The 27,794-nt window shown below is 40.3% G+C and overlaps 2 protein-coding genes across 3 annotated transcripts in view; one reads left to right on the top strand and one right to left on the bottom strand.

Annotated features, from left to right (window-relative positions):
* Positions 1 to 2,574: 2,574 nt before the first annotated feature.
* Positions 2,575 to 9,004, bottom strand: rdh8a (retinol dehydrogenase 8a). The gene is made up of 6 exons (XM_019259110.2): positions 8,639 to 9,004; positions 6,168 to 6,329; positions 4,921 to 5,100; positions 3,962 to 4,055; positions 3,678 to 3,861; positions 2,575 to 3,575 (listed from the first exon to the last, which is right to left on the bottom strand). The coding sequence occupies exons 1-6, from the start codon at positions 8,742 to 8,744 to the stop codon at positions 3,348 to 3,350; spliced, it is 954 nt and encodes a 317-aa protein (XP_019114655.1). The 5' UTR covers positions 8,745 to 9,004; the 3' UTR covers positions 2,575 to 3,347.
* An 8,826-nt stretch (positions 9,005 to 17,830) lies between these two features.
* The window catches only part of col5a3a (collagen, type V, alpha 3a), a 43,225-nt gene continuing 33,261 nt past the window's right edge, over positions 17,831 to 27,794 (top strand). For both annotated transcript variants that reach the window (XM_027285535.1, XM_019277816.2), the window contains exons 1-3: positions 17,831 to 18,105; positions 26,908 to 27,075; positions 27,427 to 27,640. In XM_027285535.1, coding sequence (XP_027141336.1) covers positions 18,021 to 18,105; positions 26,908 to 27,075; positions 27,427 to 27,640 — 467 coding nt within the window. In that variant the 5' untranslated portion in view covers positions 17,831 to 18,020. The remainder of the gene's footprint in view (positions 18,106 to 26,907; positions 27,076 to 27,426; positions 27,641 to 27,794) is intronic.

Below are 27,794 nucleotides of genomic sequence, written 5' to 3'. Positions count from 1 at the left end.
CAAACAAGCATCTCTACTAAGAACGAGAGATGATGCCCCCCTTCTCTGTGTGTGAATAAACAAGTGACCCACGTTGGGTCTGTGAGAGGTCACTGCACAGCGGAGTTATGGAGATGGACGAAGGAGAGGGCAGACAGACAGTGGGCCTCAGAGAGTGAGTAAGCAGGAAGGAGAAAATAAATGGACAGAGAGGGAGGGAAAGGGAGCGTTGGACATGGTGTGTATGTTTCTCTATGTGGCCTTTAGTGCCCTAATGGACCCAGCCGCCACAGGCCTGTCACAGGGCAACTTGGGCTTCTCTTGTTTTGACTATGTAAAGATTGATAGCTCCCTTCAGATTCCAGATCTGATATGTCCCAAGTGGTTATATCTCCAGTCAGATGCAGTCATGTTAAATGGTGGCTAACCTCCACCTTATTTTCAGCTTTCATCTGCCCTGAATATATTCTGATTCCAGGATCATCACATGGTGGATCTGTTTACCACTCTGACACCTTTCAGAATGATTCAAAATGGATCTTTTCTAGCCAGGGATTTTGATCCATCCTGACCTGGGATCAGTCTGAAGCATCCTGTCTAGACATCAGCTCCACTTAATACCAGCATCCCACTCGCACACCCTTCTTTTTTCCTTTTACTATTTTCAAAACTATGTTCTCACTTTTGTCTGACTTCTGCAGCTCCTTTTTGTTTTTGATCTCTGACTCCCCCGTCTATCTCATCAGTCTCTGAGTCGAGCTTAGGTGTGGTTCTTTGGTGACTGTGAAAGGAGTGTATGGTAAAATGACTGAACCAGCGATGACCTGGAAACAGAGAAGGCAGACAGACTGCAAAGAATGTTTCCCACAATCATGCCTAAGATAACAAGTGAAGTTCCTCTTTTTTCATTCTCTCTACTTGTGTTCTCTGTTTAAAATGCATGTGGTGTGTTAGTCAGTAGACAGTAATGTTACATGAAGACAGAGTTTATGCATGTTTAGAGGCTCAGTAATTGTGACAGGGTTAATTAAGGAAAGCCCAACCACGTCACACTGCCCTCATTATATTGCAATTACATTCCTGATTGTGAAACAAAGGTACACAACAATGGTTTGATAAGACCTCTTGTTTAATGAGACTTTGCCGTAACTCCTGTATTCATTCAATTGGTAAACAGGTCTTCCATTCAGGCCTGGGCACCCCAATTCTCATTTTCCCAAATGTGGCATACCCCCCTCCGCCCTTAGCCTTCAGCGTCCCACATTGGGTCTTGGCATCCCCCTGAACATTCAGGACACTCAGACTCCTCCCCCAACCTCCTCGGATCCCCTTCCCCCTTCCCCTCCACACCCGGCACACACACCCATTTGATTGTGATTGACAGCGTCTTTGTTCCATTGTGCGTAGCTGTCGCCTGTGATGAAGACACATACACAGAGCTGAGGCGCTCTGCTCATTGTATACTGCATAGAAACTACAGGTCTGCAACCAGTTGCACTGTCCTCTGATGATGAGCTCCATGCAGTCAGACCCGGATGAGTGTAACCAATTTGGGTTAGGCAGGGCATGGCTGGATAGGATGGTACAGGGTGTTTGTAGACAGGAAAAACTCTGGCTGGTCTGTCCAAGCCAGACTGCAGGCCTCTCCCAGTGTGGACCAGGGGGTCCTGGCCCAATGGCTGAGGGGGCCAGCTGGAGAGGGAGGCTCAGGGCTGCGCAATGTGTCTGAGGAGGCCGTCATTAGGGTTCACCCCTCCTCAGGGATGGGAACCAGGTCACATTCTCTCACACGGCACAAAGCAGGGTGTGTGTGTGTGAGGGGTGGGGGTTCAAGGGAGGGGTTTTGATGGGGAGCAGGCCATGACCTCTTTATATCCATCAACAGATCACTAACTTGGCCCATAGACATGCTCATACAACACATTCACATACACACTCACACACACACGCATTGCATGCAAACACATGCTAATGTCTGCATATGTGCACAGGCATGCACACTCACAAATATGCATATTTAAAAACAAGTATGTGCTCTACAAGAGGCATCATGTGTGTCTTTACCTGAATACAGTCTCTGTTCGCAGTTACATGTTTTGTTACATGAAAACTTTCTATAGTACTTACCACTAAAGAATATCTATCTTTCAAAATAAGCATATATTTAAAAAATCATCAGTATAAATTGTTGTTGGCTATTGTATCATTGAAACATTTCATAACAAATCCAATAAATTAATTAAATCTGCTTTTAAAAAAAAACATGCTTACTAGTATCTGCAACCATGCAGGACCATAAGCTACAGATTTTAACTATTCAATCATAGTGCACTTGTTTATCTAAGGCCACTGAGGACAAATTCCTTTACACTACAGCTTCAACCCCACTTGATGCTGATCCCGTGAAATCCACAGGTTGGCTGCCAGAGAAAGAACTGTGAAATACTGACCCCTCTTGGTATCCAAGGAGACTGCAGACAATGTGAAAGACCTTGCCAAGCTGTTTTATCAATAAGAATTATTAGTCAAAACAGTTACATTTTGTCATTGAGATCCTCAGAAACAACAACAAACAAAGACAAGAACAACAAAACATTTTAGGATAAATCAGAATTTTGTTTATTTCTAAATCAAGACGCTAGATTAAACATATCTGACCCAACCCTTCACAAACCTTTGAAAAACAAAAAACAAAACAAAAACAAAACAAAACATTCAGTTCATCAAAAGATTAAAAATATGATTCAACAGCAGTTATGACCATGAGAACACTATGTTAAGGAAAACATCAAATTAAGGGTACAACAACAAAAAAAAAAGCTGATATATTCTTTCTGTTTTTGTCATACATGTTATAACTCTGGTGAGCCTTGGTGTATAGTCATCTAGGCTACAAATTATAGCATTATTACTTCTCTATAACTTTAATGTTTTTCTCTGTAACTGAGTTCATTTTTGTGCTTTATCTGTCCATGGGGCTCATATCTCATGTCCTGTCTGTGTATTTAAAACAATATTTACATCTAACCACTTACAACTCTGCTCAGTTCCTCCCATAAAGCAATGACTAAGGCATGGCCTTTGTTTACATTTATCCAATGCGCGTCTTGCTTATATTTCTTTGTTTCTGTGTATGTATGCTTCTTGTGAATGTGTGAATACGTGAGGTCAACCTGCGTACCTCTGTGACAAATTTGTGCAACTGTGCATGTTTGCTTTCAAAGCTTATCATGGTAGTGTCTTTGAACTAAAGGTGTGTCGTCTCTCCAGGGTTACTGGCTCTACTCTACCCGCTTAGCCCAAAAAGATCTGGGTTCGGGGCAACAAACTGGGAAGGTAAGGGAAAGGGACAGGATTGGACACCCTCTTCAGTTAGGTGAGATGGTGCGTCTACGCAAGCAGCTGCATGTCAGACACTTGAGGATGCTCATGGTGATGTGCATGAGAGGACCGAAATTGAAGAGTAGATTGTAGAAGGTGTTGACTGACAGGCCACCAGTCTCATCTGCATACTTTAAGGCCACAATGGGTGTGTAGAGGCTGTTGGTCAGATTCCTGAAGCGAGGGCTGCTTGACTCAATAACCTTTTTAAGACACTGGAGACAACCAAAAGAAAGTTTTCATTGCAATGTTATCACAGAAACACAACATTTATTCTTGAATTCTTTGACATATTTGGTATAAACCTGTTCTCTTACTTTGGCTATGTCGTCTGGCGTCTGGCCCATGGCTTCAAATATATCTATGGAAGATGGCAGGTAAACGTCTTTAAAATAACGAACTGTGTCAGCATCTGCTCCTGGATACTCCATTTTGGCTACATCCTCCATCATCTTTGTCTCAAACTCTGTGTGCACTGGGCCAGGCTCAATCATGGACAACCTGTAGGGAGTCAAATGCAGAAAGCCCTGTAAGGAAGCATGAACATTACAAAGTAAAGACAGATGCAAAGGGGAAAAAAAGAGGAAAGAGGCTAATCTACCGGATATTGAACTTCATCAGTTGCACGGCCATACTCTCGCAGAAACCTTCCATGGCAAACTTAGAGGCAGTGTAAACATCATTGAACACCACTCCTAAACCAACAAAACAGAGAGATAAAGGACAGCTTCAGTGCATTGCATTATCAGATTTCACACTATTCAATTAACATCATACATGAGTCAAACATTTACACATAAAGATACTTAAATTAAGTAGACAGGTGTCACTTAGGACAATACAAGTGCCAGACAGAATAAGTCAGTTTATCTAACTTGTGACTGACAACTTATCAGATACTCTTTAACCTGTGCTGGTAGACTCCACCCATCTGACACTTCAAACAAGTTAAAACAAACACTAAAAATTCTTTTCAACTGCTTGTTAGTCAAAGGTAAAAGACATTGACCAACAGCTAATAAATAAAAGAAGGTTCAAGTTTTAAATGCAGGAACATTTTTAGATTTCATCTCACCAGCATTCTCATATAAGCTTAAAGAAAAACGGGTCGTTACTATGGTCAGCACTACTATTAGAATACTTTATAGCAGATTACATCAAGATAAAAATCAGTGTTTTATTTCAACAAAAAGGCTTCTGTTATGTAATTCAATCACATATATTAACTCAAGCTTGTTAAGTGACCCTTTATTAAATTATTTATTTAAATTATATTGCATGGTACTATAAACTATGATTTCTGAGGTCACTAATTCAATAGATCCTAAAGTACAGAACAAAAGATGATGATGATTCATAGCTCAAATATAGAAAGACATAAAGATGTCTGAATTATATCAAAAAATATTTAGATTTCCAGTCATTTATGATATTTTTGCTAAAATGGTTTGCAATTCTGAGTGCAGTGTTCTTGGCAACAACTGCAAAGTCATCTTCTTGGATCAAACTTAACCAGATTTCAGATTTTAGGATTTATTGTTACATACAGACAAATCATACCCTGAAGACCCATGACACTGCTCATGACCACGATGTGTCCTGACCGCCTCTTCTTCATGTCTGGCATCACTTCTTTGATCATGCGAACAACACCAAAGAAGTTGGTCTCAAATACTTTTTTCATCTCCTCAATGCTGATGCTTTCCACAGGTCCCAGCAAGCCCACACCTGCATTGTTGACTGACAGGAAAGACATTGGTGACACACTGTTTGTATCTCCAACACCACAATTATCAAAACTTTTTAACGGTTAAATATTCTTGACATAATATAAAGTGATAGCTGTACTGTTATATGCTCTGTTCTCTCTACAAGAATAGATCATTCATTGATAGATCACACATGGTATTGCTTAATATTTCCACCAGATGTCAGTGTGTGACAACAACAGAAAGATGTGGTGTAACGATAGTCCATGTTGACTGGCCTCTGGGTCTTTAGTATTTAGGTGAAGGGGTAAACGTAATGCTGGATTTAGCTTAGAATGGAAGTAGGTTTATAAATAGAACCTTTATCCAGACTAAATGTTTAACCTTAAGAAAAGAGTTACCTGTTCAAGAATGATTTATTTAGCCACATACAATTTACTGCCCCTGTACTGCAGCTCAAAATTACTATGAAATGACCTGGATGTTCATAGAGTGATCAGTAACAAGGACCTAATGAACTGTTAGTGACATGTTGAGATTTATGAAATTTAAAATACATCTTTGGCTTTGTTTTAGCTGTGAATGCCTGCGTTTAGAAAGAGAACAAGTAAAAAAAAGAAGGTGCTGTGGGAAGATAGAGCTGTAGACATAGTTTCATTTATATTTCACAGTATATCAGTATGATGATCCTTTCTGTTTTGGTGCAGAATGAATCTGCCCACTGGAATCTCAAGACTCTCTCAATCTCCTCCCCCGACCAAGTCTTAATGTCAACTGCAAAACCATGGAAGACAGTGTTACAAGAGAGTGACCACTGTTTGTGGAGTAATAACACTGTACCATGATCTTTGCTTTTTCACTTGACAAGTCTACAATCATTCCTACACACAGATAAGAAACTGAAGAAGGCTATATGGTATATTACTTAATCACTTTAGGTTATATAATAAAAAAATTATCAGTGGTTCTAGAAAAAAAAAGTATACATATATATATTGAAAGGAAGAAACATATGTATACACATCCACATACATAGGATAAATAAAAGAAGGTGGCAAATGGGGGATGCAGGCTTAGTTTCAGGTGTGTCCCACTCACTCAGGATATCTATATGGCGGTCCTTTACATTGTTGATGCACTGTTTGACAGACTCGTCACTGCACACATCTAGTGGAAGCAACGTCAACGTCTTGCCATATGCATCTCCTGCTGCTTCCACCAGCTTGTCCTTTTTCTTCAGGTCCCGCATGGTGGCAATGACTGATAGGGAAGGACAGAAAAGTGTAAAATGTTATTCTTCTCTGCTTGTGATGTGGGTTTACTCTTTACAAACAGAGCCAATTTAGTACTTTATTTCACACCTTTCACTATTCATCATTTGATGTGGAATCATTGAGAAAACCAGGAATAATTGTTTTTTGAATTGTTTTGTCAATCCTCTTAACTATGACTTAACCACTCAAAGGATCAGAATTAGAGATTATTGCCAAGTAGATTTTCAAATACCAGGAATATGCCTTGGTACACTGATGCATAAAAGAAAGCAAGGATGAAAAAATACAAGTTGCATGTAAGCGCTGCAAGTCCTTAAAACAAACAAACTCACAAACAAGAACAAGCACATACACACACGCACAGTTGTGACACAGTCAGATGTGCGGGTCAGAGTTCCAAGCAATGACCACGCCTGTCAGTTTACAGTACACAGAATTGATTTCCCCTGAACTTTACACGCTGAGCAACATTAACCTACATACAGCAAAGGAATCTATCATGACCAGTGACAGCAGCTATCAGCACAGTGTTGACTTGGCTACTTCATCCATGTTGTGTGTTGTGCTAACACTGTGCTGACTGACAGTATCTAGCAGAGAAAAGAAAGACAGTGCCATTGCACAATGGCAATCAGTTCAAGTAAACAACTTCTTTTTAACACATTCATCTGAATCTGCCTGTTGCCCTTGACAGATAAAGGCAAACCCTCACCTGTTTCTTGTCTGAACTGAGACAGCGTTGGATAAGTAAGATTAGGAGGATTCTGCTATTCTGTAGAGGATTTGCAATGCCATGCAATGTTACTGAACTACCATTTCATGCTGTATAATAATGAAACATTTAAGACTGTTACTGTGCCATGTGTCATGTGAATATGCATTAGGAATGTATCATAAAGTCTAATTAAGCCTAATCTTATGATTTGAGATCTGTGTGTCCATGAAGCAACAAAGAGATTTACGTATTGGTAGAGAAGTGAACAAGAGATCCATTGTTCTTCTGGCTCCTGCAGGAATTACTTTTGGGCTGCTTAAACATTCTTGAATGAACCACATTGCAGTGCACACAGAGGTCTTTTAGGGGTTTTGCTGAGTTTGGTGCATGTTACTGCAACTAATTACTACTTTATGCACAATGCAATATTTAATCTCAGTTGGATTTCCTGGGAAAAGAGCAGAGCAGCGTCATTGCTCAGAGGTGGCCTTATTGAAAGCAGGTCACATTGTGAAAAAATAAAATGCTCAAACCAGTGTTAAGGGAGCAGTTAATCACTTTTGTTTTGCTCATCTATTTCACGGTAATAAATTGCATTAGAGCCTGATGGCCCCCAAAGATAGAGAAAACTTGAACTAACCCTGGCACATTGGTTCCTAACGTGGAAAATGACAGAAGTTGGGACTTGGCTAAAATGAGGTTCATTAGAGAATGTATAAGATGACTACTGAAAACCTGGGTTTCACTGTTAGCTCACTGACTGCAGACCAAAGGCCAATTATGTTATTCTGCATTAAGTCACATCAAACAACAAGGGGGGGTCTTGAGGGCAAACTTTTACCAAAAGGGGTGGGGGTGGGAAGGTGATCTAATGTAATTCTCTCTGAGGCTCCATGACATGGTTGAATCTTCAGTTCCTACAATGACATTAATGATGGCTGGGAAGCAGGAGAGGAGAAGAACAGACCAACAATGTCAAAGTGGGACACCCTAAGTCCACTGTGCACCAATGAAGACTTCAAACAAGGCCCTTGCTTTAGAGTGAACCCTCGCTTGTACAGGTCTCAAACTTTGTACCCCTTTCAACACTCGCTCCAGTGAGGGGACTATAAGCACATTAGACACGGCACTAAACCGGAGCAGGCGGTCTACAATTCACTCCGATAAAAGGGGGCTTTGTGCTGGAGAAGTCACTTGAAAGAGAACTGACAAGACTCCTTTTATGATTCCGCCTGGCAAGCGGCATCCTTGCAGAGCCCTACCCTGGAAACTGCGCTTTCAGATGATAATAGTTGAACCAAAGGGGCGACTGAATCCCAGTCCCTACAAAAGGATATGGATCCGATATCACTAGGGTTAGATATTTCAATGGACTCTACACTAAGTCACTTATTTGCGTTAAGACGGGGAGTTGCGCATGAAACTCAACCGAACTTTGTGCGTAAAGGAGGCTTGGTGCAACAGCAGAGCGTTGCAGGGGGAAAGTAAACACGGAATAGGCTTTCAGGCGAACCACACTGTTATAGGCTTGCTACTAATAGGTCCGATCAAAGAAACAATGTAGAAGAAAGCGCATTTACCATGGTAACGCTTCTTTTCATCTTTGGCCAGCGTGACGGCGATTCGTAACCCGATGCCGGAGGAGCAGCCGGTGATCAGCACAACTTTCTGCCCGCTGTTCGCCATGATTTGTCCGGGTAGGCGCTGTGTTTTTCAGCGGTCCTCTGCTCCAGATGGTCGCTGCCGAGGGAGCTACCGATTACCGGACTTTAAAGAACTAAAGAGGATCATGCAGCCACCGCAGCCATGTGAGCGTCTAGTTCAGTCACATGTTCAATAAAATCACGCGGTATGCAAACACAACTTGCAGGCAAGATTTTCAACTTGATAGGTGCCGTCTTCCCTGAAAGTGAAGTTAATTCCTTTAAAATGTGTGTGGACGTGCATGCGCACACGTGCGTGTTGTAGGGGGCAGTGCTTATTTGATTTCTGAGCTGGTGACCCCAACAACAAATGACTGTAATAATACAGTATCCACATGATGATTTGTTCATAATGAACCTACTAATTTATGGCTCACTATGTTACAGGTAATGTAGGACTTGGAATTTTACCATTATATATTTTATGGTAGCCTATCCAACTTATTTTTTTAAACTATTATTTAAAATCTTTTCAAATGAATTAAATCAAATTTAAAATTAAATATCTGTAATGCATATATGTTTTCATTAAAAATCACATTATTATTATTGTTGTTGTCGTTGTTGTTGTTTTTGTACTCTTGGCTGAAGACTATAGCTCAACAAAATTATGCGCTTGGTAGTCTTTTATTTATTCCTAAAACTAGTCGTCCCATGCTCACCTTAATATTTGAAGGTAGTGATCAGACTGGATTAACTTAATGCGCTGCATCATACTGCCATCTGGTGGAAAGGGACAGTACTGCACATGTAAAAAGCACTGAATGCATGAAACCTCATCAAATGAATAATACTAATCACTGTAATCCACATATAAATTAAATCTAAGAATGTAAGATGAATGGTCTGACTTCCGTTATTAGTTTGGTATTTCAGTTTGTTCGTCAGTGATGCCATTAGCAGTGTTGAGTGTGTCATGGTGACTAATGGACCCTATTCTTGACACATTTTGAAAGGGGTCAAAGTGCCTCTGATAAGATCTCAAACCAGACTTGCTCCTTTTTCTCTGATGGAAGGCCATAGTGCAAGAGTCAGAGTCTGCTGTGTTTAGGCCTGTTAGTAAATGTGATGCAACTGCATGCAAACTGTAAAAGGTATGTTATGTTACAAGACTATACATTTATGTTTTCCATTTACACTCATACTGATCCTCATAACAGGAATAAATAAATGAATGATTTGTTCAAAATAATCTGTGATTGATTTATGTCCTTATCCTTTAACTCTCTTAAACAGTTTTTTTTGTTTGTTTGTTTTTTTTTTGCCAAATTTACATGATTATGATTATGATACATTTTTCCCCCCTTGCTGTTTGTTTAAAACAGAAACCTCTTATTTCTTTAAGATATCTGTTGTGTTGTGGAGTTATTAAATAACACTTAGACCATTTGTTTCTGTTTAAGAATGGATAATAATGATTATAATTAGTCATAATTAGACATTTGGCATATGGAGTAGCTCCACACACAGGAGCTCATGAAACCTGGTTATGTTAAAACTTGTATCAACAACATTTCTGCCATTTTAAATAACGTTGGAAGCACACAGTGATGAATATAGTTTAATCCTCCCTCATGGTTAACCCTGTTTAACCCTGTTCCTATTTTAGCATGTTAGCACAGTGTGACGCATTGAGGTTGCTATAAGGACAAGACAAGAAAGTAGGTGAAGGCAGAGGACACACACTCACACACAGACCAGCAGAGGGAACAGTGGGAGAGGACACGGATGGGTTCCTGAGTTTTCTAGCCTGTCTCCTCTGAGGATAAACTGAAGTTACAGGCCTCCATCATCAAGAACAGTTACTCGTTTCCATCAACGTTGAAAGGAGAGATTCTCCCACAGGGAAGAAATATTTTAACAATGAGTGGAGTCCTGGCCTGATCCATCATGGCTCAGCCAGCAGGCTGACAGTTTAGCTTTACTTTGAGAAAAAGCAACCTCAAGCATGTGATGCATACATAATTCCACATATGAGAATATAATTAAAACTTTGGACCATCATTGCTTGTGATTAGCTGTCTACTGTGCTGACAACAGAGCACAGACTGTCAGCTTACATAAAGTTCAGGCCCAATTTCCTCTTTTTGTCTTGCAAAGCTGATGTCTGCTTATTTAGAGCATCCATGAGCTATGACCCATTTCTCTCACTGGAGAGCAGAACAATGACATAATAAAAGTATAATTTGCATGGTCAGATAAAGCAGATTTGAATCTGAACTGACAGTGGGAAATGTAGCACACACTGCACTGACATTTTACTTTAGATTTTTATGTTTGGATACATTTCAAATTTTAAGCATTTGGTTACATTTGTAGTGGAAAAAATGTAATATCTGAAAAAGAATGCCTATGCCTGTACTCTATGAATGTGAGTGAAAAGGTCCACTAATGCATGTTACTTTTTGCATTTTTATGGCAGATCAGCAGGTGGTGGTGTGAGCAAATGTCATGGTCAGGGACGGACATGAGGATGAAAATAGACCATAAACCTTTGACCTCAGACCAGCCTACCAAGACTAATTCAACAACAAAAACAACCAACCCTTCAGCAATTTGAAGTTATCATACTTTATGTTTTATTTTATTCTCATCAGTCCAACCGTGGCCCAAGCTATACCAAGCGGTAATCTAGGTGACCTGTCCACCAGTAGATTGGTGCTTAAAAGGCCAGAGTAAGCTGGTGGAGTAAGATCAGGGCCGTTCCTGGCATGCTTTCTCTTGTGCCTCCAGAGAAAGTGGACAGGTGTGGAGATGAGGACAGGTGGCTGGACAGTCAGTGATGTCTCCCAGCCTCCAAGCTATTGCTGTGGAATTTCAGAAGATTGAGGTACTAAGACACAGAAAAGGTATGGAAAGAGACAAAGAGGAGGGATAATACAAGTCCCTACATGCTTTCCCATGACACGTGCTCTCCCGCCTCCTCGTGTGTTATTGTAAACCCACCTCCCTTTTTTACCTCAGACTTTCCACTTGCTACTTTTTTTACTGCTCCTCTGTGCTTACAATTTCTAACCCTCTTTGTAGCAATCAATCTTTCAGCATCCTTTAGAGCTTTCACCTGTTCTCTCCAGCGCATCTGAGCATATGTCTGCTGTGCTGTGGCCCTGAGTCAAAATCATCTGTAACCTCTTTATTGAGGTCCAAGTCTTAGAAAATGACACACGCACTTTTATAGGTTAATAGTCAATTTCCTGTGTGACTTTAAGGAGACATGAGCAGATGCTCCTGGAACGTCTACTGCTTTTCCAGCTGACTTTATGAAGCCAAAGTCTGTGTACTTGATGGACTGTGTGCAAATAATTTCCAAAAAGATTCCTTATCATACAGCAAGTGCTGATTATCCTTTGTCCCGTCTGTTGGTTGCACCGCCATGCAGTAGCAAAAGACAGACTCTGGCTGATGCTACTGGAAGGATAGGGGACTCTGGCTGTGTGAAAAGGCCTGCAGGACTGGAATGTTTGCCACAGGTCAGGAGTGGCGCTTTCTGCTCTTTTGTGTGCAGTCTGCAGAGGAGGTGTGGAATGCAAACTTCACGAGAATAAAAGGGATGAAGGGAAAGAGTAGCTGGGGGTCGGTGGGCGGGACGGAGACCTAAAAACAGAAAGAATGGGTGCAAAGATTTAGAAAGAAGTGAGCTGGGAAAGTGTTTTAGGGGTTCTAGGGCAGATAGAGAAAACCGTTAATTGAGAGAAAGTGCTAAGCGAGCAGCACCAAAAGAGGAGAGTTAAAAGTGTTGCTGCAGCTGCAGACCACACACCATAAAACCTCCACAGAGAGTGCTTTGAGAGCAATGACAAACTAAAGATCATAATGTGGCATTTCTGAGCACCAGTTAATGGCATTCTTTGGAGTTGTGGCTCATAATTATACGTCATTCAGTCTTTCTCAGGCACATGCCAGTTGTAAAGCAGTCAAATTTAGATTGGACTCAAAAATGTTCATACAAGTTAATTTAAATATGAAGATTTTTGTGGCACATAATGTCTTCATGAACATAGCCACTCATGATTTATTCAAAGGATTTCTAAGCAGAAAAAAAAACAGAATGCAAAGAGAAACAACAGCATGGTGCCAGTTACATTTGATGTAAGGCAAACAAAGTACACAGATAGATTCCCGGAGGATTTGTCCACTTAGTAACTGCGGCACCATGTTGCAGAACTCTTCTAACAAAATCATGCATATTCTAAAAGTCCTCATGTTTCGACAGCATCTGCTCTTAGAGTAAAATACCTTTTATATTGCAAATGAATCGTCTAGCAATTAGTAGCACATTTGCAAGAATACTGGTGTTATGGGGACTAGAATTGAAATTCAAATGTCTTCCAGCAAAGGGGAAGAAATGCTGTGTGAATCATATTTTGCAGCTGTGCTTGGATTTACCTTAAGCCTCTACAAATGTCAGTTTTCAACCTAATGGTCATCAATCATAGTGGTTTTAAACTAACAGTGAAAAGGAGGGTGCAGTACAGGGTAATCTTGAGTGTGGTTGCTGGTTGAGTTTATTTAGTGTATTTGTTTGAGCAGCTCATTTAACAGACATGGTCCTTAGATGTTAATTAGCTAACTCTAAGTCTCCCATCATCTCTAAATATTATAATTATCACCAAACTGGCAGTTCCCCTTACTGGCCTAGCTGAAAAGGGAAAACTTTCTCGTAGTCACATTTGGCAATTTAAATACAGCAGGGTTTAACAAATGACTGTGTGCAATGATATGTCTGATAACACAACTCTGGATCTAATCGCTGCTCTTCTTTGGTTGCTTACTCTTTTCAACAAGGCTCAAGTAAACAGCTCTTTTTTTTTCAAATTCTAAATACCATAATTGGTTTTACGCAGTGGTTATAAAATACCATGCAGTCAATCTTATCCTGTCAGATGTGCTAATTCTGCCCTCTTACCGCAGGCAAGTAGTCCCAGAATACCTGTTGCATGATGGATTGGTATCACAGGATGTGGTTTTGTGCAGGCTCTTTTGTAAGAACATATGCTGTCTGATGTATGGAGATACTATCATCAGCAGTGGGTGGCACAATCACGCTTCACTTGAGATGCTTTCACAGATCAGGGGTTTTACCAGGCTCTGACAGATTAACCTATATTTCCCCCCACAAGCAAAATGTGCATTTGTTCAGTGCCTGTGTTTTCTTGCCTTTATACTTGTTCTTGATAAGTTATGGATGTCAGATTTTCTTCTTGTCTTGAAGTCACTGACCAAACCCATATTTTCCATCCTGCATAAAAGACCATATTTCTTTTAACATTAACCCTGAGACCACATAGCCTTTCTTTCATGTGATATATATTGCAGACAGATGTTGATGCTGTTTCTTAGAATCTCCATGTGAGGAAAAAAAACCTGTTGTTATTTAAGGCTTATCCATAATTTAGCTATAAATGGATAAGCTGTCAGGCTCCTCCACACACACACACACAAACCACAAACTTAGATACACATCATCATTCACACTCATCTTTAAATCCCCATTATATCAAAATGACAGAAAGTAATAACAATATTTATCACATAATGTACCACTAAATGACATTGCAAGCCCATTAGGAAGCAGTAGCTTAAGATCTGTAATGATTTATTAGGTGGTTATTTCATGAAAACTGCATTAAAAAGGTATTTTTCATGAACATAAATAAAAACATAAATCAAATTTTTGGCAAGCTGATAGAGTCTTCTCTTTCTTCTGAAAATTAACATGCATATTTTTCCTGACAGTTGGCTTATTGTCTTGTTCTGGCATGCTCTTCAACACAAGGTGCAAACTGGAGGCAGACTCAATTGAAAGCACATTTTAGGGTGTCTAATCCTAAATGCTTATCAGTTAAAAAAGGTTGAACTGGGTCTCTTGAGGTTTAAAATAATATATACTGTATATATCACTCCAATTCACCTTACATTGTCTGAGTGATTAAATGATAAGAAAAGTCCACTATGATTTGTCATCACAGAATGACCTGCAGAGGGAGAGAGAGACACTTACCAGTTAGACATATCACATGTTTGGAATAAACTTCAAGCAAGCATAATTAATGTCATCCAATGAATCGGAGAGAATAAATAAATAAAAATGGAAAGCAGCTGAAACTAAAATGGGGGGAAATACAGAGAGGAACATAAACACATCTTTAAGCATTCTTTCTTTTTACATTATCTGTGATAGATCCATTTTATGCATAAAGACATGTCAAAACACATAAGAAGCATAATTTTGTATCCTGGCGTTTCCACATGATTTGTGTTCACAAATGTTTCTGTGGACTGATTATCAGGATAAAGAGACCACTAGCTTGAACTGACTTCATTCTCAATGCTGAGCACTTCTTAGCAACATTTATATGTTTACATCAACTTGAAAAATGATAATCTAATCCTCACCTTACATTAATCATTATCAGTCTGAGCTCTTGGTTAATCAAAGTTGACAAACTACTGGCATGAGACAAATGGATCGATTTTGATTTTAATTGGAATTTTCCTGTGCGTTACAGTCATGTCATGTGTAATAATTAAATCAATGCATGTTATGGAAAGGGTTGAGTTAATGTGTGTAAAGAACTCACCCTACATTAAAAAACCTGAGTTTTTCTTTGTTTTATTGTTTCTGGTGTATTTTAAATAATAATTATCAGTAAGTTGTACAGGTCCTGTAGTTGGACAAAAGTACATACTGTGGAAATATTTCTCACCCAGAGCTCAGACTACCCACTGGACTCTTAGTAACTATCTGCTAAAAGCTGCTAGGAATGTGGCTCTGAATCAGGCGGCTAAGCTGGTACTGAGAACGGAGACGGTGGGAGGTCAGGGCGTCTGTTGTTTACCTACCAGACCAACTTCAATCTGTCCAGTTATCTGGATGTTTCTGTCAAGCCACCTTCTATTGCTCACTCCCATGGCTTTCTATGTTCTTTCTAATCACTCCAGTTTGTACTCCCACAAGTTACCTTACTCTGAGGCTCAAGAAATTTATTTTTCACATTGCTAGATGATACCTTACTTTGAGTATTTGAAGAATGTTTTTTTGTAATGTCACAGAAACAAATGTTTTGACATTATTTGCCATAAAGGAGCAATAGACAGATAATTCAGGTGTTTTGAAGTGGGGTTTAATGAGGTACATACTCTGTGTGTTACTTTCAGTAGAAAGCAGTCAGCATGCTCCCACTTTAGAGAAAGTCCCAGCATGGAAGTACAGCAAAGTGCAGCTGTGGACAGGGTCAGCAGAAAAAGGTATGTCAGTAGAAGTTATGTATTCCTGGGAGTATATTACCCGCAGATCTGATGGCAAAGTAGTAAAGTAGTGAGAATATAGTCACATTTTTCTGCTGACACTGTTCACAGCAGTCTTTTGCTCTACTTCTATGCAGGGACCTCTGTCTGCTTCTCTAAACTGGGAGCACGCTGACAGCTGTCTACTGTAGGTAACACACTGACTATGCATAAGTACCTTAGACAACCCCACTTCAAAGAACTCTATCCTATAACCATAGCCCTATAGAAACTATCCCTTTAACATGTTTTACATTCACAACAGAACTGTCTGGGGATCAGTGCTGTTCAGTCTCTGTGGCTCAGAGTTGGGTTTGGCTCGAAATAATTTGGAAGAACATCTTTGGATAAAAGAGAGATTTAAATGGGTGTGTTTCTCAATAGGGTAAAAGACTCTTCTCCATTGAGAATTTTCGGTTCAGTTTATCTTCTCTGAATGTTCTCAGGGATTTCAGCTTCAGTTACTTTACAAAGGCCTGTTGTAACTTGGACTCTAGAAATGTTATCTTTGGTAATTTTCCAATTAGACAAGGTCTTCACAAGTGTTATCTCAGAGCATGTCTCAACTGAATACCACAGTCTTCATAGAATTAATTAGGGTTCTGGCAGGACTATATTCAGCCTCACAGGTAATTTAAACTGTACAGGCTTGAGTTCTGGCAGATGATTGGGATAGATGTGTCCAGCAGTATTAAGAGGGTAGGTGACTTGTCACAACCAATTATTTTTGCTTATTCCTGTCAGCAGTATCCATATTAAAAGTGTATTACCTTCTTGTTGTTCTATGCAAACTCAGTTGATATTATTTTATTGACCTAACTGTAAAAGCATGTTCAATACAAATTGAAGTAACACTCAAATATGTCTTCTCAATATTTTGATGAGGACAAACATTAGTGTTTCTGTTTTGTGGATAGAGGAAATTCATATTGGGATTTTGTCTACATTAGTGAGCTATAGAAGATGGGATGACCATTCCACTATAAGTTGGGGGGTTGCAATAATACATCTTTTTGTTTAAAATAACTTTTTTTTTTAACCAGGTGTGCTTGCCCCTGAACTAGCAGTCCACGACCTGACCTAACCTGAGGCGATTCAGCCTCCAGACAAGTGGTCAAGCTGCAGCCTGAACAAGCATTACAGAAACGCTGCAGCATTGCTGGGCTGCGTTGACCGATGGTGAAGATAAGATGCCCTTCTCTGTAAAAACCTTACTCAGTGAACAGGGATGTTTGAATGTTGAGGTGTATTTATGTAGTGCTGTGTGTTAAGTTCAAAGTCATACACCTTCCAGTTTCAAATGATTTAGTCAAACCTGTGATCTTAAGTCAGGTGAAAGTTGGGAATCTGTGCAGGTCAAATAATAAGAATTACTGAGATATCTGAAATTTTTGCATCATCACGATCATCAATATCATCATCAGCAGCATCACAGTCACTGCACTCATTCACTGAGACACGGTGTTCAAATACAATATCCTTCACCCAGGTACCCTCTTGTTAGTGTCTGCGGATAATATATTAGCCTACACAGAATACATCTTCAGCAATCAGGAAAGTGACAGCTTAACAGGTAAGAGTGTCGTGCACAACATCACTCATGTGGGTAATGACCACTTTTAAGAAATGAAACCAAACAAATTATCGCGAGTAATAAACGTGATTTATGATGGAGTCTTCTGCGGGGCGCACCCCTCATACATGCGCCTAATGGGAGGGAAGAGGCGGAGGAGGTGGAGAACAGAGGGAGGGAGGGAGGGAGGGTGAGAGGGAGAAATTGAATGAGAGGGACAGAGCGAAACTGAGAGGAGCCACCACAACAAAACTTCTCCAACAATCAGCAAGTGGAACTACAGGCTGGCTTCTCTACTTTTCTCCCCGCATGGCTGCTGAGTTCTTGCAAATATAACTTCTGTAGTATATAAAGTTCTGGTGGCGGAGGCAGAGGGGGGTCTCCGCTTGTAAAAAAAAAATGGACCATTTAGTAAGGACCAGGTCACGCAGGAGAACACCGCTAATTCTTTTTATCCTACTTCATGTGGCGACGACACAAACTGGTAAAGTATCTAGTTGAACGCCTGCAGTTTAATAATAAAGATCTCCACGTGCTTTAAGATGCTATAATAAGAAAAAAAATGCAGACAACTCCCGTATTGTGTAAATGAGGCACTGTCCCCTTTATCTAAGTTTTCATGACTTTTTTTCAGGCACCTTCATTCATAACTTAACGCTCTGCTAACACCAAGTTATAAGTGCAAAAGCATTATCTTGGTGTGCGCTCTGGATCCTGGTGCGTAAGGCTGCTGTCAAAGATTTGAATCTGTTTTAGTGATGCTGCCCCACAGAGACGCTTTAGGCTAGGATTAAAACTGGGAGCTGGCTCAAATGACTTTTAGAAGTTGTCGCAAGTTTCCAGATCTGTGCAGAGGATTTGCAATTAAGCTATTTTTTTTTTGTAAATTCATCCATATTAATTATCCTCGCCGTTGCAAGAGAGGCACTTTTTTTTTTTGATTGATTCAGCGTTTCCTGCTCCAGCTTGCATTTTAATCGAACATAATTCCAATGTTTGAATTTGAATATGTCCTCTGTGCATCAGGTGTGCTGGAAGACGTGCAGCGGCCTCAGGAGATGTATGATGTCATGTTTGAGTTTGCTTGTGACCTGCGTCGGTTTACTGTGAAAAGATTTAACGTTGGCTTGAGAAAGAGGTGAATGGGTGAACACTGGCCGAACTGAGTAGATTAAAATTCCTGTCATGGATCTGTTTAATGTGCCCTCTGCTCACATAGGTCTTAAGTGAAGGCGCTTAGCACTAACACTCTTACTGCTTTAGTTAGGCCTGTGGTTATTCTGGCTCACATCTATATTTTACATGTTTTATTGCAGGCTATTACCGCAACAATTGTTACTTAAGTGAATCAATCACAGTGTGTTGTGGGATTGGAGTGACTGGGTTCATTTTTCAATTATGCACCTGTAAGAACAGTGCATGGTGTCTGTCACAATGTTCCAGTGTCCACATTTGCTTCACTTACAGGCTTGTTCAGCCATTTTCAGACCTTCCTTGTGCTTGTGCATACATAATGTATGTCATTTGGCCCACTGCTATCTGTCACCACACAGGCCTTCATGCCCTGTGGCCATGTCTTTAGTATCTTCTACTGGCAGCAGGCTGTTTCCTTGCAGGTGCTGCAGTTTAGAGACTCCCTGATGGAGCGACATGCCTCAACAGCAGGAATTAACCCTCTGGTCACCAGAAGTGCTCAAAGATGTCTTATTTTCACTCGTGGTTTTCCACATGCAGCTATTTTATGGCTGGCAGGATTTGTTAGGATTCACTGGCTGAAATGAGTGATGGAAGGAAGAACCGAGCCACACTCACATTGAAGTTACAAAGTGGCTGTAGTGTCCACTGTTTCTAATAAGGGCCTGTGAAGTGAGAGGCTGGGATGATTTAAAAGTGCATAGGACATGTGGTGGTGCTGATAGGACAGTCTTGGATATGTGCATGTGGTTGATAATGTGTTTGTGTCTCTGAATCTGTGTGTGTGTGTGTGTGTGTGTGTGTCTGTGTGTGTATTACACTGTAAGAATGTTTTCCCATATGCTTTTTGTGTGTGTTCGACAGAGATGAGAGAGCACTTTGTAGTCCTGTTTGCTGACAGGAAGTGAGACATTCTTGCACACGTCCACAGTTAGTTTTCAGAATCCTCTGTTCTTTTGCCTCAACACATTTTTGCTCAGTTTTCTTTCCTTTTTTTTCTGCTCCTTTCAAAGCCTGTGAATAAGCAGTGTTTGTTTTTATTTTATATGCCTTATCTCTTCATTTGCATCATCTCTCTACTTTTGCTTATGCCCTGCCTCATCCTTGACTTCTTCTATGACAGAGGGGAAATCGTGCGTACAGACCACTCACTGCGTCCCGTTTGATCCAGCCTCCTTACCAATCCTGCACCAGACTCCCAAAGGAGGACGGCAAGCCTTGTTCGCCTTTGATCTGGCAACAAATTAGTGGCAAATGAAAACAAATGAAAAAGGCAGCTGAATTTAGCAGGATAGAGAATAGGAAAAGGGGAATTTTTACGCCTGTTACAACTCTAGTGTCTTCTTCTGGTATGTGTGTTTGTGTTTCTCTAATGGAAACATTAAACATCGGAAGTGTGAGAGATGCTGATGTCTATCCCTAGTTGCTGATGCAGCAAGTGGCAAACTGCTTCTCAGACTGTTTGATGAGGCAAACTGGTTGGATTTCCCCCAAGTCTTTAATATGTAGAAATGATGCTTAAACACTTCATGGCGCCAGGCTGCGATCTATAGTACTCAGCACACATCTGGCTTCCAGAAACTCAGTACCTCTTTTCCCCCTCAGGCTTTTGTGGCTCTATTCTCATCACTGGATGCTCCAAGAAGCTTTCTGTGGAACTAGTTGAAAAATGCTTCCGGTAGAATTGCAATGAGCAGACATCAGAGGAGCTCACTTCTTTGCAGTGACCCTTTACATGTCATGTGCCTCTCTATCCCATTTTATGAGCCTTAGAAAAGTTTTATCACAGTCATCCGTCACATGCTCATTCACATCCTAGCAGGGGTCACATCAGTAGGAAGCTTTCCTACCAAAGCCATCTGTAGATTCTTGAAAACAGTATGCTACTCTCAGTAAAATTGTGACCTAGCTCATATTTCAACTTATATGAACATGCCATGTGTCCTTTAGCATATGCCACTAACCAGAGAGGACCGATCTTGGTCTCAAACTTCCACAGAGGCCCACAATGTGTTGGGAAGGTCTGTCCCTCAGAAGTACAAAGGGACAGAACTTCTAAAGGAGCATGTGTATATATCTTTATTACACATGGTGTGTGCATGTGTATCATATACTGCTATTCTTTGATTTGGCCAGCTCTGATGTTACACTCCATAATAGCTGCCTCAGTGTTATGATGTCTGAAAGACTAATTGACAGCTTGGGGTTGAAACTTGAATGGGCTTGGCCATGTGTACGCTTGCATGTTTGTATCTAGGTAATCCTCTGTGCCTGAGGTGTGTATCTTGTAGATGCACATGTGCATATAAAATGTGTTGTATTGGTTGTGGTGGTTAAGTGATTAGAAATTGGGTCAAGCTAGGTTAAGGGTCAATGTCCGGCATGCTGTGGATGTTATGGTAAGTTAAATGGATGTACTGTAGTCAAAGAATGTCCTCACAATTATAGAACTACAAATGTGCGTGTTTCTGTATATGTCTGTGTGGAGTGTTAGCCCAGTTAGGGGCCTTGAGGGGCAGGTGTTTTCTCTGTGGGCCAAGCAGCTTTTTGGCATGTCGACCCATCATGCTGTGAACAAACATGAGCAGAACAAACTGTGGAGATTGAAGAATGTTGTGCTGATGAGAACTGGAAGTGGTGTGTAACCAGATTCCACAAGAATTAAGCAGCTTCTACACCAAAACTCAAAGCAGGGCATCTGGTTAAACAACAGGACACAGCTACTAACCCATATTCAGCAGAGCACCCTGAGTGAGCTAAACGGTTTTAGAATAGTTTTTATGACTTTTAGTCATTTACTTATAGTCTTAAATTGGTATTGTTTTTAATATTTTATTGAGAATTTGTGATTTCTCACATAGCACAAAATGTGCAAGGAGATAGGGAAGAAGAAAAAAAGTGGCCTGCGTATAAAAATAATCAGTGCAAAAGATTACTGTAGAGGCACAAACTGGAGCTTCTTAAGTCCACTGACTATGATAAGAAAATGCTAATTGAAGAAATGAAAATAAAGCTTGGTGAAGTGAACACAGTGCCTACATCTGTGCAATTCATAGGCATGTTTGATATGATACATTGTATGCATTGTACACCATGGCACGATATTGTCATTCACTGCCTAACTCTTAGTTAGGATAAGGTCAGTCTATATACTGAAATCCACTGACTGACCCTCATCACTTGTATTCATATTCATAACCTATAACTGCTCAGAATATGTTACAAAAGGTTCCTAGCAGTCATCAATACAACCACTGAGTTGACTTGTTCTTAAACTTTCAGTGATAACTGAAAGCAGACCCAACCACAAAGCACATTCAGGGTGATAAACATCTCTGCCTCTCAGTTTGCACACTTCCAGCCCAGCAAAAGCCCTAAAATTTGCCTTTGTCCTAGTTATTTCTAATACATTCTTTGCTGTTTTAATCACCTCTGTTTACAACTAAAAGAGCAAAGTTAGATAAAATAATGGTTCAGTAAAGGATTATGACAAGGCCAGATCTCCAAAGTGCAGTTTTTTCCCTTCTGTGGGTGTTATAATTGAGCTACATTTAAACACTGTGTGCAGAGTGTTTTGTCATAGTAGTGTGACTGTGTGTACAGTCAATCTATCAATCTTATTTGGCTGCTTAAAGTGTTTAAATTTCCATTTGTTCAGAGTGTGTATTAGCTCTCCTCGCCTCAGTGTTCCTGTCCACAAACAGCAGTGACCCAGACAAAAGGTCACACCCACTGCTAATTAGATTAAGGCTATTCTTCATGGCGCTGAGGAGAAACTGTGTCTGGATTTATTCAACCACTTCCACAGAATCTGTCACCAGTGCATCATAATTACTCATTATATGTTTTATAGCGTGGCACATTAAAAATGTTTTCCTAAGAAGTCAACAGTATGAAGAGTGGAATTTTGGCACACAAAGAAGAAAAAGAGATCAGTTTAAAATATTAAAATGCTGTCTGTACATATTTGTGTGATGTATACATGTTCAACACATGATTATGTATTTTCATCTTATTTATTATAAAATACATTCACATCTCCAAACATTAATTTAGAGTTCAAATGTCAGTGTTTTTCCCCCACTCATCTCAGGGTGTGGTCTAAGATACTATGGGAAATACTCATTGCCCAGATTCATTTTGGCTTTATTTCTTGTTAAAATTCCCCAGTTCCCAGGCGCAATAGTTTTTGACAGTGCAGTATTGTGTGCGTGAGAGTGATATTTTCAGGCTGAGCTGGGAGTGTAGGTGGTGTGAGTCATAAAGAATGTCTTCAGAGATTTTTGCTGTAGAAACACAGAGAACACATTATGTCCATGTATGACTGAAGTGGCGTTGAGTTGTATTGACTGCAGGGCATGGAGAGAGTGTGTCAAGTGTCTTACAGGCAGAGAAGATACACTGATGTGGACTGTTTGGTGACATTTTCAGGGGATAGACCATGATCTGTGAGCTGGTGTCTTTTCTGTCATGAAGACTTTAAACAAAGACTATGGTTGTCTCAGAGAAAAAACAACAAAAACAAGCATAAGATGGCAAGAGAAATGTCTTATATGGAGAATGTGTATGTGTCTTGTACATTATTATGTACTTGCACAGTAATTACATGCTGTACAGTGTATGTTACCGTCTTCCCAAAATTGCCAGATGTCTGTGAAACTGCTGAATGTTCTGGCTTCTTCCCACTTTGACCTTTTGGTGCGATTGGAAATCTTTCTGAGTCATCAGTCCTTTGAGACTCTACGATGCTATTTGAAACATCATTGAGGCATATCTTTATGTGGTGGGGACCGAGTGCTGCACAGGCTGTAAGTTCTATCTATTGGTAGACATACCAGAGTATCAAGAAGTTGATTGCACTTGTGGCATATTTAATCTTTCTTAAGAGTTGCAACAGCAAATTTCATTGTACAAGGTGCAATGACAATAAAGGCATTCTTTTCTAACTTTCTTTCGAAGTAAGATAATTTGACAGGTGAGATAAGGACATGATTACCACAAAGCCTAATGAGATTCAAGCAAAGCCTGCTCAGACAGTCAGTGCTGCAGGATAGGTAGACAGCCTGTAAAAATTGGCACAACTTAAGGTGACATAGCAGGATCCAAAGCTGAGAATATATGATGTTCTTTTATTGATTGCCCCATGGATCCAGACTTCATATGGCCGCCTGCCACTAGCCTGGGGTTTTTCTCTTGATGCCAGAGTCGGGGGTGGTGGTGTTGAAATAGGGGATACTCCACAGAAACTTGCTTATATTTTATGTGGGTCAGTTTTGTATTCATCTAGCTTTTGATGCTGTTGCAGCAGCTATCGGAGTTGCATCCAACATAGGTTTTTCCCACGTCCTCTAAATCAGTTGACAAACATATCTCTCAACAGTTTATTTTGCACACTTGGGTGGGGGATGCCTATTATTATTCTGTGCAAGTTTAACTGACAGATCAATGTGAGTGTAGTTTCTATTTTGGAGGAATTTGTGTTTCTTATCTTAAATCTCCCCTTTTGGTATTATTGCACATTTCGACTGTTCTCTGTCATCTTGAGAGTGTCAGAGGTCAACAGTCTCCTGTCAACCTATAGCATGTTTAGCATTGGGCAACAAATGTCCTCAGTGCTTATGGCAGAAATCTACTTGACACATGATCTTCGGATTGCTTGAAATCAAACAATTCTGCTGAAAAGTTAATTGTGTTAGTTTGTTTTGAGGCAATGTCAGGTGCTGTTCCGGGTGGGCTGACAGAAATCCAAGAATCCCATATAATTAGACCCATGTTGCTTCAATTTAGAACATTATTCAGACTTTTCCAAACATCACTGCCTTATGACCTCTCTTCCTGCCTGTGCATGAGTATGTATGAGAAAGACAGAGGAAGAACAAGAAAGACAGATATAGATAGAGAGAGAGAGAGAGAGAGAGAGAGAGAGAGAGAGAGAGACTTTATCTGACCTTTGACTAAAACACAAACTTTAAACTTTGCTATCCCAAAGGAAATTGATTTGCAGTCAGGAATCAAACTAGGCCACAACAGAGCTATAAAGAGCTCACTTGGGATCAAACAAGAACAGGAACACTCTTACCAATTAAATTAAATACAAACATTAAGGATTAGAACCCAGACATGATGTAAATTGCAAAATAAAGAATAAAGTGCTTTGACAGAAATGCAGATTGCTTTAATAAAGATTGTGCCTTAAGCTACAAGACTAAAAGAGACTCTGGTGTGCCATGTCTGCCATTGTTTTTGCATCTGAAGTGGCAGCCTGATTAAGGCATTCAAGGATGCATCTGCCTTTTTGATGGCTTCGTTAAGGTAAATGTCATGAAGGTGAACCTCCATCTCCTTTTATTTGATCAGGCAATCATATCAAAACTTGATTCAATTTGATTTTACACGGAAAATTATTATTTTTCTAAAACAACAACACTAGACCTTCTTGCACATAGATATACTTGGAGACAAAATGTGTATTTGAAAAAAACAAAACAATGTCAGTGTCCTCATTCTTGATCTAAGTGTGGGTGAGTGGATGTGACCTTTTTAAAGTCAATAGATACTTTATTCCTTGACATTTAGTTCTTGGCTCACTGTCGTGATTGTTAGAGCAGATTTGAATATTATCCTTAAGGACTGTGTGTGGGTGAACATTTATTAGTGCCACTTGTGCATATAACAGCCTGAGGTTTACGTTGTTAGAAGCTGGCAACTTTGTAATTATTTTATTCACAGAGCTTGTTTATGACTCTATAAATTCAAAATATAAGCCCCAAGGTCTTAAATACCTTTAGATCTGTACCTAACGTTTTCCATTCTTAGAGCATGGCTGTAATTCACAGTTTAACGTATTTACAGCCCTGTTGCCATGCTAGGGGACTGAGAGGGCGAGCTCTCAAAGCTGCTTGGCATAAATGGCCTCTGCTATGCAAATAAATAATGCCATAAAATGTAATGCAGTGTTTTTTCTGCAAGCAATGTCTGGGCAACAGCAAACTCTCGCCACATGTTTAATTAACAAGGAGAATAAAAGGCAAGGTCTGTATGAGGCAGGAGGCTACAGGAGGCAATTTGGGTTTAGGATCCTCATTTCAGATGCCTGGAATGCTAAGTGCTGAATTGCCCCGATCAGGCTCTCTCTAGCAGCTGGTGGACTGGCTGCGTGCAAGATTCTGATCCTAGCTAATGCTCACGGCAGTGCTTTATCAACTGAACATCTAATAACATGACCAGCGGACTGCAAATAAAGCACAGGCACATTGTAATGAGAGAGCCAACACTGGAGAAACCTCATATCTACAGGGACAACAGTTGCTGTGCTCATTGCAAATAAGCATCACTTGTTACTGTTTATATTGGAAGAACACCGAAATCTCCATCTCATCAATTGATGAGGACATTTTTCCTGTCTGTAATAAAGGTCAACCTGTTTCAAGAGTTTTCATGAGAATACTATGAATTATACTGATAGATAATGAGATGAGACCTTATTTATACCAGTTCATGGTGATAAATGAGATGTGAACATTGTTGCTCTCTGGTGCAGGCTGAGTAGTGTGCAGGTGTCAGCTGTCAGGTGTGCTGCAGTAGGATTATGGGTTAGGCTGTGTACCACCCCTATCCTATAATAACACCCACAGAAGCCTGGCCACCTGCCGCCACATCTCAGAGGAGCTTGTCTCTTCCGACTGCTAGGAAGCAGGAAGCCTCCACACTTTAAGACCAGCTTTCAGCCACCCTAAACCCTGCTCTTCAGCTTGGTAACAACCGGCACTTAACTGAGACAGACAACAAAGTGCTGTCACACTGGCAGAGTTTAAGTGTTAGACTGACATGACTGAAAACATGCTGCCACCATCTGCCACAGTCTCTATCATACGTTTAAAAAAAATGTAATTTTTCATAGAAAACTAGAAACAGGAATACAGAGAAAGCAGGACATAAGCTTATTTAAAAGCATGTAAATAATATGTTGTTGAAATGGAATTAGCTACAGTCAGTGAGCATGAAATTAAAGAGAAAAAAACCCACCATATTTCTTCTATCTTCTCTATAACTATGTGCAGCTGTCTCATTTTTTCTTTCTTTCCATTACTAGCTGATGCCATTGATGTTCTGCAAGTGCTGGAGCTGTCAGAGAATATGGAGGGGGTGTCCTTAGAGGCTGGTCTCTGCACCAGCAGGAGGGGCATGGAAGAGACGGACCTGGCCTACAAGATAGACAAAAAGATCCAGCTCAGTGCCCCCACCAAGCAGCTCTTCCCTGGTAATGGACTTTTTTTCCCCTTTTGGACAATATACAGTATAGCCTTCAGTCCTTTGTTGCAATGAAATACTTTCCAAAAATGGCTAAAAGCAAATGTGACACTTTTGTGAGTGATTCTTCCTCAGTAAAACCTGAAAAGAAATCTGACTTTGAACTCCCTTTACTCCTCCTCGTGGGTGCTCACTGCTTTCATGAGCAATATTTTTCATCATTATTATCTTTACTCAGGTCTCACTGGCAGCGGGTGGTGCCTGCATGCTATAAAAATGTCTGCTCCCTGCTGTGCTCTTTCTTGTCTGACTTAACAGCTCCTCTCCTCTCCTCTCCTCTCCTCTCCTCTCCACCTTCCAGATTCTAGATTCCCAGAAAATTTCTCCCTGATGACCACTGTGCGAGCTAAAAAGGGCTCTCAGTTCTTCCTAGTTTCAGTGTATGATGACCAAGGGGTGCAGCAGCTGGGGCTCGAAGTGGGCCGTTCACCTGTCTTTCTATATGAGGACCAGCATGGGCAGCCCACACCAGAAATGTACCCTATCTTCAAGAAGATCAACCTGGCTGATGGAAAGTGGGTAGTTTAATTAAATATCTACCCTTCTGTTGGCAGAACACTGTATATGATGTGTGTGTTCAGTGCATTAGATATACTATCACTGTGTAATTTCTATTACAGCCAATGTTCATGTTTAACTTTCCCAAGCCTTGAAATCTGAGGCAGGCCT

This window comes from Larimichthys crocea, chromosome XII, assembly GCF_000972845.2.
Source record: "Larimichthys crocea isolate SSNF chromosome XII, L_crocea_2.0, whole genome shotgun sequence".
NCBI lineage: Eukaryota > Metazoa > Chordata > Actinopteri > Sciaenidae > Larimichthys > Larimichthys crocea.
This window is presented reverse-complemented; position numbering and strand designations above follow the sequence as displayed.